The sequence below is a fragment of the Xenopus tropicalis genome, chromosome 5 (genome assembly GCF_000004195.4).
Source record: "Xenopus tropicalis strain Nigerian chromosome 5, UCB_Xtro_10.0, whole genome shotgun sequence".
NCBI lineage: Eukaryota > Metazoa > Chordata > Amphibia > Anura > Pipidae > Xenopus > Xenopus tropicalis.
In genome coordinates this window covers 124,739,985-124,753,002 of record NC_030681.2, presented here as the reverse complement: position 1 = coordinate 124,753,002, position 13,018 = coordinate 124,739,985, and the positions used below count along the sequence as shown (strand labels likewise).

The following is a 13,018-nucleotide window of genomic DNA, read 5'->3' as shown; positions in this document are numbered from 1 at the left end:
TAGTTATAAATAGTGTTTTTTGTCAATGGATTTACTTTAAAAAGACATGCACAGGCAAAACATGTTTGCATCTGTACATCTGTCTGGGAGCTGCAATAATCTAGCAGTGTCAAAACACCCACTTGTTTTATGGCCACCAGTGGTGCATCTGCTACAGGGTATAAGGAGGACTTGTAGATTAGCCTCTATAAGCAATATGATGTCACCCTGCCACGTATAAATGGAATGTTCTATGCCTGCATTAATGCATGACCTACATTTTTAAATAAAAAGAAATTCCAACATTCCAACACATAAGGGGAGCTGTGGTGATTGATATATTATCTAATTTGTATAATAAATCACTCTCTTTTGAACATATTTAGTGTAGTAAATATCGGACCTGAACAGCCAAGCCATGTATAGCGCAGGCTAAACTCCCGCCCAGGATGTTGTGTTAGTGATTTTGCTTAGGAAAATAAGATGATTGCAACTGTGCATACCAGAAAGTATTGTGGCAGGAAAATGATAACAACCTCTAAAGTTCATTAAATCTTACATATTTCAACGGCATACTTTCACTGTACCAGTGAAAAGGGATTGTGTGTGCTCAGCTTCCCGAATGCGTTAGGGTGTTTTCTCTGAATGGGGCCTGATTAGGCGGCATGTTTATTTAGCTGTGCTTAGGTGACTTACCCAAAGCAGATTTCAGTAAATTCAGTGATGCTTTAATTGCCGCAGATTTGCTGTGTTGTAGCTTGCCTAGAATATGCTAGAGCAAAATGAACCCACAGATCTTTATAAATGACAGACCTTTGTAGACCTAGTATTTAGTCCATTTGGACTACTCACTATATATATGCTAATTGTTTCCTTATTTAAGATATTTATAACATTGGGACAAGCCAGTACTCTATCGCTATTAAGACCATGGGCCTAACAATGATCATTTTCTTCCAGAAGAACGACGGTCGGTTTACGGTGATACAGCTTGTGGGAATGCTGCGTGGCATTGGGTCTGGTATGAAATACCTGTCTGACATGAGTTATGTACACCGGGACCTAGCTGCTCGTAATATCCTAGTGAACAGCAACCTAGTCTGTAAGGTCTCTGACTTTGGGATGTCTCGGGTGCTAGAAGATGACCCTGAAGCAGCCTACACAACCAGGGTAAGGAGATGCATAATTTCTAAACCTTTAATCAATAAAGTACAGCAAATGCCCTAATGTTGCTAAAAAATGTCTATTGGTTGCCCAAAAGGCAGTCCACTTCCTGCTGTTCCGATGGTTGGGGTTGCCCCTGAAATTGCAGATCAGTTGGAGTGCCATATGGGCCTTCCAGTTGTTGTTAAACTAGTAGCTCATTAGGGAATCCTGGGAGTTGTAGTTTAACTATTGTAGAGGCACAGACTGTAAGGTGCAGGCCTTGAATAAATATAACAGGCGGTAGTTAAAAGCCTTTTATATCCTAGTGGTGTCTACATATACACACATATTTTTTCTGCATTAGTAAACTGACTTTTGTATCCCCAACCCCTGACACTTTAGGTACAGTGCACTTTAAACTGTATACAACTGCTTTGGTAGGTACTAACAGACCTGCACTTAATGGCAGCCAAGGCATCCGACCCTACTTTCAGAATGTAGAATAGTATTGTTTTCATGGTACATTCCACTGTCTCAAAATACTGGCGTTTACATAAACAGTTCCAAGTGAAGTAGAAAGCATTAGTGCAAGAGGGAGGGGGATATGGGAAGGGAACGCTTTTTGTATTACCACAACAATAAGTTGTATCAGCAGTAGGATCTCACCCATCTGAATCGAGAAGTTCCTTTTTAGAAACCTGGCCCAGCTTGCTATGGAAGCCAAACCCTTGCTGGCTTTTCCTTTAATTGAAGACAAACCAGCACGGATCATGTTACCTTAACTGTTTAACTTCCTAACAGCAAATAGTCAGTATTCAGAAATAATATTTTAGCATGGTATAGTTTAGGATGAAGAAATATTATATATAAGATGTATACGTTCAAAATATAAGTAAGGCTACATTATAATTGTGCATTAAAGCTTGAGTGGTCTGCTATGGTCCTTGCATTAACTGACTTGCATTTTCTAGGGTGGCAAGATTCCAATTCGGTGGACGGCACCAGAAGCTATTGCATACAGAAAATTCACCTCTGCCAGTGATGTCTGGAGCTATGGCATTGTAATGTGGGAAGTCATGTCTTATGGAGAGAGGCCTTACTGGGATATGTCCAATCAGGATGTGAGTATTTGGTCATGGAAGCTACATTGATTACTGTGCTTGTGTAGGCTTTGTGAAGAACTATATGATAAAATCTTCTGCTAGTCATATGACTACAGAATCCTCTTGGGTGGCTACAAAGAAATGTATTGATAAATGCAGCAGTGGAATCGTTCAATATATCATTAACAAACTGATTGCTTAAAGAACTTAGTAAAACACAGTGTCTTGTGTTATTAATTCCAGAGTCAATTAAATTGACTGTCCCTAGAGGACATTAAAAAAAAAAAAGATTCACTAAATGGGCCTTCGTAAATTATGCAGATCTTTTTTAACTGTACCATCTGGACAGCATCTTACAAGATCAGACGCAGACAGCTGTCTCTGGATGACCCTCTGAAAACTAAGAATAGCAACTGGGGGAATGGTACAGATGTATTTCCTAAGAAGGATTCTAGAAGGAAGTTTTGTTTCTTAATGCAGGTGATCCATTGCCCTTCTATTTCAAAAAGAACTTGTAACATCTTTCCAGATAAACAAGAGTTACTCCCAGGTGCATCTGGAAACATGATGCGCCCTCGCTTGCCAGAAAAAGGGATAGTTTCAATATTGTGAGGGTCAGCCTGGGCCTGCACATCCTGTAATATGAGACAAACAACCTGAATTCAGAAATTCTCTTGACTTGAGGCTGATCAATATTTCAATTATTTCAATATGGTACTGAAATAACATCTCATCAGCAGCCCCGCTGAGGTTCTCCACATGTTTTGCCCATTGGGACTTGAATGCATTAAAGTTGTGATATAGTTTATTAAAAGGGGATTAAAATGACAATTTAGGCAATTGAAACAATAAATATCCTTTTCATCTATCACTAAAATGAAACAGAGCCTTCTTTTTCAGACTTACTTAAACATAAACCCATACACAGTATAATATGCCATATGTTTTAGGTTAAAATTTGTAAGAATAGTAATGTACAAATACACATATTCCTTGGGCAGCGTTTAGGGCTAGAAATCTTCTTTTCATTTAGTCCATTAAATGAAGTAATATGATGGCTTTTGCTTATATATTTCTTAAGGTACAGAGGATTTTAAAGCACATATTTTTGGGTTCTGAGGAACCTCAATTAATTAATGACAATCTTCATTATGCTCATTAAGGTCATTAAAGCAATTGAAGAAGGATACAGACTGCCCCCACCTATGGACTGCCCTATCGCACTGCATCAGCTCATGTTGGACTGCTGGCAGAAGGAGCGTAGCGACCGACCCAAGTTTGGGCAGATAGTCAGCATGCTGGATAAGCTCATCAGGAACCCAAACAGCTTGAAAAGGACTGGGCTGGATAATTCAAGGTCAGTAGACCCATTGGCCAGTTAGTTTGCAAAGGAAATGTATATGGGTAATTCCCTATCTCAGTAATTAGGCAGAGAGACTTCTGTTTGAATCATTTGTCTTTGCCTTGGGAACAGATGATAAAAAATCAAATGTCGAGGTAGCTCCAATCCTTTTGCAAATAAAACAAGGTATTGTATTACACGCAAGCCCAGACGGAAGTCAAAAATATGGTTCAGCTGATTACTCTCTGCTGGCCTTTGGTGGCTATTTTGTAGCCAACACATCACTGAGGATAGGTTACAATCCCACTGGGAGGCTATCATCACACAGCAATATCTGCATCAATGTGCTAAATTATTCAAGGAGAAGAGAACGATAACAGCAAGTGTTTAATTCTCCCCCCCCTTCCTCCCCCTGACCCTGAATAAGTCACTGATCAGTTTACATTTGTAACCGCACTGTACAGCCTTTTAAGTATGTGTGTTTATAGATATTGATTGGGTACTTTAGAAAGCAGGCTGATTCCCTGGGGCAGTCACTGAAGAACTTCAAAAATGATTGGATTCATTGGGCATTGTCATGCAGCCTTTGCCATCATGAAAAAACTGTATCATTGCCCGAATAAGTGCCTAAAATGTTAATTTCTAATATATAAAATCAATTTCTGTTTGCGGAAAAGCACCAATTCGTGTTCCATTGTAACCTATAGAAAGGTCTCTTAAATTCAGGCTAGTTACTGTGTATATTTTCCCTCATATCCCTGCAGCAAAAAAAAAAAAAAAATAAGGTTTTAATAAAACTTCTCCTTTGTTCATTTCTTGAGTGCAAAATAGAAAGTCTGGCTGTTTTCTCCATATAACTAGAAAAAACTCCAAAGAAAGTTTGGCACTTTGTACATAAACTCCAGTATATGTTACTAATCACAGCAGTGAATCTGCTAAAGCAATTACTCCGAAAGGCCTAGCGCAGAGGGAAATGTGGAGAATTACATTCTTCAAACCAAAACTTCAAAGAACCCCTTATTCCAGCCAATTCTATGGTATGGGCTGTTCAGGAACACATTGATTAAAGAGGGGATTATCTCCTCGGCAAGCTGGGCTTTGTCTGCTTTCTGGGCATTTGCCAAGGATAAAGTTGATTGGGATGTTTCATTGGAAATGACACCGGAGTGTGGGATGAAATGAGGATAAGATTCTTTTTGCTCTTTATGTTGCTTATCACACAATATTTGGTGATAATCCTTTATAGAACACAGCAAAATATTTACCTTAACCTGTTAGTTTGGCCAGCAAGAAGGCTTATACATCTTTAATCATGTTAGCACTATACTATGCTATTAAGGCTAACATACAGGTGTTGGACCTGGATTTGGGGTTTTCTGGATTCATTATATTTTAGTAGGGATCATAAATAAGGTACTGTTTATTAATACAGAGAAAAAAAATCAATTTTAAAAAATGGGAATTATGTGAGAAACAGATCCCATACCTATACTGAGTACAGAATAGTGCTTACACAGCATCCATAGCAATTATAGACAGTGCAAATATGCAATTTTAGCTGTAGGATCATATTTAGAGGATTTCTGCTACTGTGCCCCCTGTACAGGACTAAGGGACTTTCTTGTCTTTGTAAAAAATATACCAATACCAATGAAATTCCTTAATATGCCAGGTGATAGCAGAGAAAATGTGTATGGAAATCAGCTTTTAGGAACACAATGTTTGCTGTATGTCTGATGCTCTATTAATGTTGCCTGAGAGTAAAGTCAATCTCCTGTTTCTTTGCTGCCGATTTTAGCAGAACAAACACGGCTCTGCTGGACCCCAGCTCGCCTGAATGGTCCCAGGTGGCTTCTGTGCTTGATTGGCTGCAGGCCATCAAAATGGAAAGATACAAAGATAACTTCACAGCAGCCGGATACACCAGCTTGGAAGCAGTCGTGCATGTGAATCAAGAGTAAGTGCGCACATTGTGCTATGTGATGAAGATATTATAGGGTGATCTAGATGGGCAGTTTTAATATTATAATGATTGCAAATGATGACATAGATGTACAACCATTCAAAGAAGCTTAATTATCTGGGTTTCCTCTTTGAAATGTCCACACACAACACAGGCCCATAGAACACATGTCAGAGCCATGGCACTGTTTGGCACCCAAGTACAGGTCTGGATTCAAAATTGGTTCTGACATTCCAAATACACAGAGGCCCAAACAGCCCAATAAGTAGTGACTCTCTATGGCATCTTACAGCAGCCCCTCTGCATTTGCCAGAATTCACAGTCCAGGCCTGGTCCAATATGGTGGGAGATACAGCTAATGCATGTAGGCCAACTCTGTATGGTTTAAAATATAACATAAGGGAACTGAGTTCTATTAATCTAACATTAACATTCCTTTCTTTTTTTTTCTTTTAGTGACTTGACCAGAATCGGCATTAGTTCCCCCTCCCACCAGAACAAGATTCTGAGCAGTGTCCAGGGAATGAGAACCCAGATGCAGCAAATGCAAGGAAGGATGGTTCCTGTTTGAAGCTGCAGGTCATCAAGGGGGGGAATTTACTCAGAACTCTTGAAAAAAATTAGTTTACCTCATCCATGCACTTTAATTGAAGAACTGCACTTTTTTTACATTATCCTCACCCCATGGGACAAGGACTCTGCAGAAGTATTTGGGGATAAGCCGAATCTCATTTAACATGGAACATTTGTGCAACTCAGCTTTTGGAAGATCATGCATCGGCGAGTTAAGGATGTAGACAAAAAAAGGACAACACTGACATTTTAGAAACTTGGTGAAGTTTTTTTTTTTTTTGTTCATGCGATGTACAAGACTTTAGCCTTCTTCTCATGGATTATTTTACTTGTAACATGGATATGTTTAAGCAATCAGTAAAAACAAGATAAAAAGGAAATCTTCACCAGTGTGGCAAAGTGAACCATCTTAGATCTGCTGTTAAAGAGACAGAGCATTCTTGTGGGGAGTGAGGCAGACATCCCATGTATGATTGGCTGATCCTGGAAACCTTCTGTGCTCATTGACTGGCTGACAGATTGTCTTTGGATAGTGCCTGAACTCCTTTGATATGAAAGAATATCTATTTTTGCCTGTGCTACCGCTGCAAGAGAATATCTGAAGTCAAAAAAGGATAATAAGGTAAGCTGTGCTCACCATAAATGTGTTATAGAAGGCTTGGCACTCATTGTGTGACTGCACCTATTTAATGCTCAGTATCTTGACATCCCCCTGACAAACCCCTTGGCTAATAAACCACTATAAATTTATGTCTAAACCTATAAGTCTTATGACATGTATGTATAGCTATATAATATTAATTTTACCTAAAAAAGATCTAATTATAGATTAAACTTTTATTGTTATAGCCCATTATACACTCCTTTGCAACCATATAGCCATTTTTTGCATGGGAATGACTGCAGAGGTTACTTGTGACTCATTGCAGATATGGGAGGAAACCTACTGTTGCCATCCTAATGCATTGCGTGCCCTAGCCATTATTATTTCCATAGTTTTCTTTGTGTGCCACATCTAGTTTGCTTAATGCATTGGTGCATTTGGGGCTGTTGCTACTTGCAATTTTCTGTAAACCAGAGTAGACTATACTAGATATACTTCTAGACCTAGGAGACTGCAGAAGAGGTTTTTATGGGCTTTTTTTTATTTGAACTATTGGGCAATTACAGGGTAAATGTAATTTAATTCTGCATCATTACCTTTTTAAGCAGATTTTAACTGGAAATCACTTTATCCACCATTACACTGCAATATAGGTAGATACATCCATGTTAACAGGAAAAGCTGCTGTAAGTAATACAAACTGTCTTCTTTTTATTTCAGGGATTCTTTTTTTGCTTCTTTAGCGACCCATGGGAAACTGGAGCAAGAAGGCATGAGAGATCAGAGCCATTCATTTTTTAGGAAATTCAGAGAAGAGTCAGCGGAATGTCACAGTAGAATGTTTAAACACCATTGTTGCTTCTCCAGCAAGAACATGGATTTTCTCCAGCACCATAAGATCCTGCAGGTCTTCCTCTCCATTCCATGTCGCGCCTTATGACTCCCCTGAATGATTCCGTGTTGTCTACAGCAATCCTGGTCCAGGATAAACAGAATAACGCATTGCCTGCAGTAAACCCTTTTTGGGTAACAGTGAAGAGAATAATTGTTTAAAAAAAATGTTAAAAAAGGGAATAATGGCACTTCAGATCCACATCCAAACTAGGATTTTTGTTTTGTGTAAAACAACATCCTGTAAACTGTGCTTTGCTATGAAGAGGTAGAACATTAGTAACTATTGCCTGGGACAGAACTAAATGCCAAACAACCTTAATAAGGGACTGAGCAAGCAACGGGCAAGGGACTGTTTTATGTTTTGGTGTGCCCAGAGGCAAGCAGTGGTGATGCACTACCGTTGGGGCCATCTGTTCCTCTCTTGGTTGAGGCCTCTGTAATATAAAACTATAAAAGACTTTCCTTTCACAATAATAAATATGCAATTTCATGAGATTTAAGCATCTTTACTGGTCACGGTGACAACCATAAAGAGCTACCAACTTAGCATACAGTATGTATAAGTATAAATTCACATCCCCATAAATGTCTTTGTACTCATTGCCCGCCTTTCTATTCCGAAACTTAGTATTGCAGGAGGGTAACAATAAAGGGTTATTTGTCTTGGATCAACTTGGAATCCACATAATAATCCTTATGTTAGTTTGGAGAGAAATGTCAGAGCTTAATACTATCTCTGTGGGCTCTCCGTAGAGCTCCTAAAACCAACGATGCTAGGACTGTTATCAGCAATGAGGGTAATAAAAGGCTTGTGGAAGCCATCTGGGAATTCAGTAGGAAAAAAAAGGAAAGTTTTACATTTCACAAATAAGATCAGGTTTCTTCCATGCTGTAAATGTGTAAGATGTACAGAAGGCACCCTGTATATGGGGTAGCGACAGTATTTTTAAAAAAGAATTAAGTACTTTGCTCATACAATAAACTGCCTTTTGGCATTGTATGTGAAAGATATTCTAACTCTTATAAAAAGGTTCAGACATACTCAGCATTATAGGGCCAACATTTGTCAACAACATTTGGTCCAATACATACTGCAGTGTTTCTCCTGTTGGTGCAAGTATGATCTGGCTGCCTTGCTAAACTGCTGTGGACAAGCCATTTATGTCAGTAGGAACATGGAGCCATCACATGAGTCCAACACAGAGATTGGCATTCACTGCATTGGCACATGACTATGGATCAGTGGTTGAGAAGATGACCTAGTTCAGAAGCTGTAGGCCAGAATTCAGGATGCATATTATATTTCTTTGTTACTGCCAAGACAAAATAGAAAAAAAGAGAAAGATTGCAAATGTTGTATCCCCAGCAATACGTGAAGTCTAAAGGGAGTCATTAACACTTTTGTACTGGCCCTTTTAGCAGCAAAAAGGACAACACCCATGCAATTGGTTGTTATCAGTATTTTTATTCCTTGTTTTTAACCCCGGTGAACCTTAACCAGAGAACTTAACTAAATCAAAAGGGACATTTATATTTTGTGTGTCACTGCAAAAGATGAGTATTAATTTAGCTTCTACTAAAATGAGACATCTAACAGAGCATTTTAATTGGTTCACATATTGGTTAAAAGTATATTTTCTATTTTAATTTGCAGCCCTTGCCTTTGTTTTGTTTTTTTCTTTTTCCCACTTTGTTTTTGCTGAAGGGAAGGGTAACTGGTTCCTCTTCCCTTATTGTTAGGTACGCATAACTTATCTTGTTTATTTATGGTCTTTTTATACCTAGTTTGTAAAATTGTAAAATAGAAAAGTTAATGCAAATGTTTGCATTCTGGAGAAAATATTAATAATGAAAAAAAAAATTTACAAAAATAAAGTAGTTAAATAAAAGCAAACATGGCTACTGTGTGGTATACCTGGGGCATGGGGATGATTTAGCCTTTGCATGAATTACCAGAGCCCATTTGAATGTTGTTCAAAATTTGTCATAGTTGTTGGGTTTATAACACTATACATTAAAGGTACTTGAACACAAACCCCTCATCAAATTGTGGCTATTTTAGCCAAGTGCCATTGTGCACGCCTAGTTTCTTCAGATAAATCACATGCAATTGTGCCTATTGATGCAAAAGGGAACCCTGGAGCTACCCCCACCCAAAGCTGGACTGGGGCACCAAGGGCCCACCGGAGAACCTGATATCAAGGGCCCACCAGTTAAATGTTTACTTCTTGCTGAGAAAAACATTGGTATTCCCATGTTTGAGAGATTCATTGTTTACATGTAACATTAATATAGCCCAGGCACTGTTTTTCAAAAAAATTTGCCCGCTAGATGCCACTTCACTGAAGTCTATGGGAAATATTTGATACATTCAGATACCAGTGTGATGGCTTCTAATAGACACATCCAGGCTCTCCACTGTTAGTGATCTGATTGTTGTGTTATTGCTAGTAACACTGTGTAAGACAGCACAATGTGGATACACAGCAGAGGAAAGCACAGACAGACAGGGTGCAGGATGAACCTCTCTGTCCCTGTGCCCAGATTATATTAGGGTTCCCCCCAGATTATATTAGGGTTCCCCCCAATAGCACACTTGCAATAAAGAATAGCACACAAGTCATTTCTTTGCAAAGTAGAGTCAGATTCAACTCCCCATCAAGGCTGCTATTACATTGGAATTGTGGTAAAACACAGTATATTAGTTTTTGAATATGCCTTAAAGTGTCTTATGTTTATCTCTCTGGATCCCAATACGATATAACAAAAGTTTCAGCGGTACTTTTGGTCACTATTCAGAATTGCTTTGGTCTGTGGGATTATGAAGCTGATGAAATAACTACTGATTCTGCTGAATAACTGGTACCCTATCCTCTCCTTTGAGGGCCTCTCACACATCCATAAGCCTTTAGATATTGCCAAATCCTGGTCCAGCTGGACTCCCTTGAAAATGTGGTTGAATAATAGTTCCTTGGCTTACTCTATGTATTTGTATAAAAGGAGACTATCATCATATAAAATAGTTATATAGAATGAAAGAGTAGTTTGTGCTACATCAGAGAATAAAATGAAATTCTAGGTATTAAAAATACAATGTATTTTGCTGTGTCCTCTGATGTTCCCTTCTGGGACATAGTTTGCTGCTGGGGAAGTTTGCTGCAGAAATGGGCAGATGTTGGCAGGCTGTGGGGAAGCTGGCAGATAAAGTCATTATAGGTGACTGTTCAAATCTAATTGCAGATTGGTTGCTATGGGCGACATCATCGGTGATGTTTGCTTACACACTGTAACAAATATGCCCCAAAGTGTTTGCAGAGCTATTCACTGACTATTAGGGACGCTCAGAATTCTGTGTGGGGTTTGGTCAAATCTGAGTACTTTTTGTAGAATTGTTAGTGCTTAGCTCAGATTATGCACATTTTTGGATATTTCTACAATTTGACTGTAAGCAGGCAACAAAATATTTTTTTTTAACAGGGATTTTGGTATTCAGCTGAATAAAAAATTGATGGATTTAAAACACCCTTATTTTAAATAAGACCCTGCCTGTAGCGTTTCCTATGTGTACTATACACATATGGTAAAGGCCTATAGAAAGGCCAATAAGGGACTTGCGTACCATTCCCTCTATCCTTCCCAATCTCAGTCTCTTAATGGATCAGAACAAGATCATATCACCTTTTCCCTCTGTCTTACATGCTTGAGTTGACATTATTTCTATTACTCAACCTGAAAAAGTGTGAGTAACATGAATCTACTAAGATTCAGAGCCAGATCTCTTTTTAGGGCAGTTTAGTACATAATAGGTATAGTGCAAGTATGTATAAATCAGTAAAAGAGACTGGGCAATCTTTCCCCATAGCCCTATCACAGCAGCCTCTGTGTCTTCCATTTCTATGGTTATGTTCCAGTTCAGTAAGATAATGAAAATAACTAAATTTGAGCTTGTAAGATTAAAGCTGGCCATACACATGGCGATCTGACGATGTTTCGTGCGACCATCGGTCGCACGAAACATCGTAAGATCCGCCACACACCATTCAGGGCTGAATCGGCAGGTAAGGAGGTAGAAACAATAGGATTTCTACCTCCTTCTGCCGATTCAGCGCTGAAGGGAAATTTTGGTCAGGCGCCTTCTATGGCGCCCGATCAAAATTTTCCAACTCATCCGATCGGCGAGTCGGCCGATATCAGCAGCTTCCTGCGATATCGGTCGACTCGCCGACATACCATACACGCACCGAATATCGTACGAAACGAGGTTTCGTACAATATTATCGGTGCGTGTATGGCCACCTTAAGAGAGAGCATTTTTGTTGCTGATCTGAAGGAGCAATGCGGTGGATAGATGATTGTGTACAGCAATTTGTAATGTAACAATTGCTTGTAACGCCTCAAATAGCTTAGGCCATGCTCAAACCCCCATGGTCCTACTCGCTGGTGGCTTTTTATATGGGGATTAAACATCACCAGAACCTGCAAGAGGAGATAAAATCGATGGGCAGACAGAGAACATGTCATATTGTATTCAGTTATATCAGACAAGGCAAATTGACCATCACAAGGAAAACAGCAGTGGTTAAACCCCCTCTCACTGCTTATCATCACCCTTACTAATCTATAGACAAAATTCAAATGGAAAAGACAGAAGGTACTTTAAGGTGACTGTATACACTTTATCATAAATAACTGCATGCCTTGGAGCTTTTCTAGGAATCCTTGACTTAAAGGAACAGTAACACCAAAAAATGAAAGTGTATAAAAGTAACTAAAATATAATGTGCTGCTGCCCTGCACTGGTAAAAGTTGTGTGTTTACTTAAGAAAGTCTACTATAATTTATATAAATAAGCTGCTATGTAGCCATGGAGGCAGCCATTCAGAAAAGGCACAGGCACATAGCAGATAACAGATAAAACACTATTGTATTCTACAGAACTTATCTGCTATATAACCTGTGCCTTTTCTCCTTTTTTCCAGCTTGAATGGCTGCCCCCATGGCTACACAGCAGCTTATTATATAAATTATAGTAGTGTTACTGTAGCAAACACACCAGTTTTACCAGTGCAGGGCAACAGTGCATTATATTTTTATTACTTTAAAGCTCTTTCATTTTTTAGTGTTACTGTTCCTTTAAGGGGGTGTGATGTGCAAAGCTATTCCATTACAAATCTGTCTTTAGCACAGTTCTATGTACCCTATGGACACCATATATTCTATGATGTACTTTCTCACAGAATTTCAGCATCATTGCAACTAAATGCTGAGTGTCCACTGAAAATGTGCCTGATGCATCAAAACAAATGGAATTGTACAAGTTGCTGACATTTTGTCACTCCCCACCTTGTGGCTTTAAAATAGTATTAGTGTTTGATTCTTTTGACACAAGTCTCTTTCAGCTATTGATATAACCC

The 13,018-nt window shown here is 38.9% G+C and overlaps 1 protein-coding gene across 5 annotated transcripts in view; it reads left to right on the top strand.

Annotated features, from left to right (window-relative positions):
* The window catches only part of epha4 (EPH receptor A4), a 48,396-nt gene extending 38,903 nt beyond the window's left edge, over nucleotides 1-9,493 (top strand). For 2 of the 5 annotated variants that reach the window (XM_012970177.2, XM_018093809.2), the window contains exons 13-18: nucleotides 940-1,149; nucleotides 2,097-2,246; nucleotides 3,392-3,585; nucleotides 5,369-5,527; nucleotides 5,990-6,728; nucleotides 7,431-9,015. In XM_012970177.2, the coding sequence (XP_012825631.1) occupies nucleotides 940-1,149; nucleotides 2,097-2,246; nucleotides 3,392-3,585; nucleotides 5,369-5,527; nucleotides 5,990-6,104 (828 nt within the window). In that variant the 3' untranslated portion in view covers nucleotides 6,105-6,728; nucleotides 7,431-9,015. 5 annotated transcript variants of the gene reach the window in all.
* The last annotated feature ends 3,525 nt before the right edge of the window (nucleotides 9,494-13,018 follow it).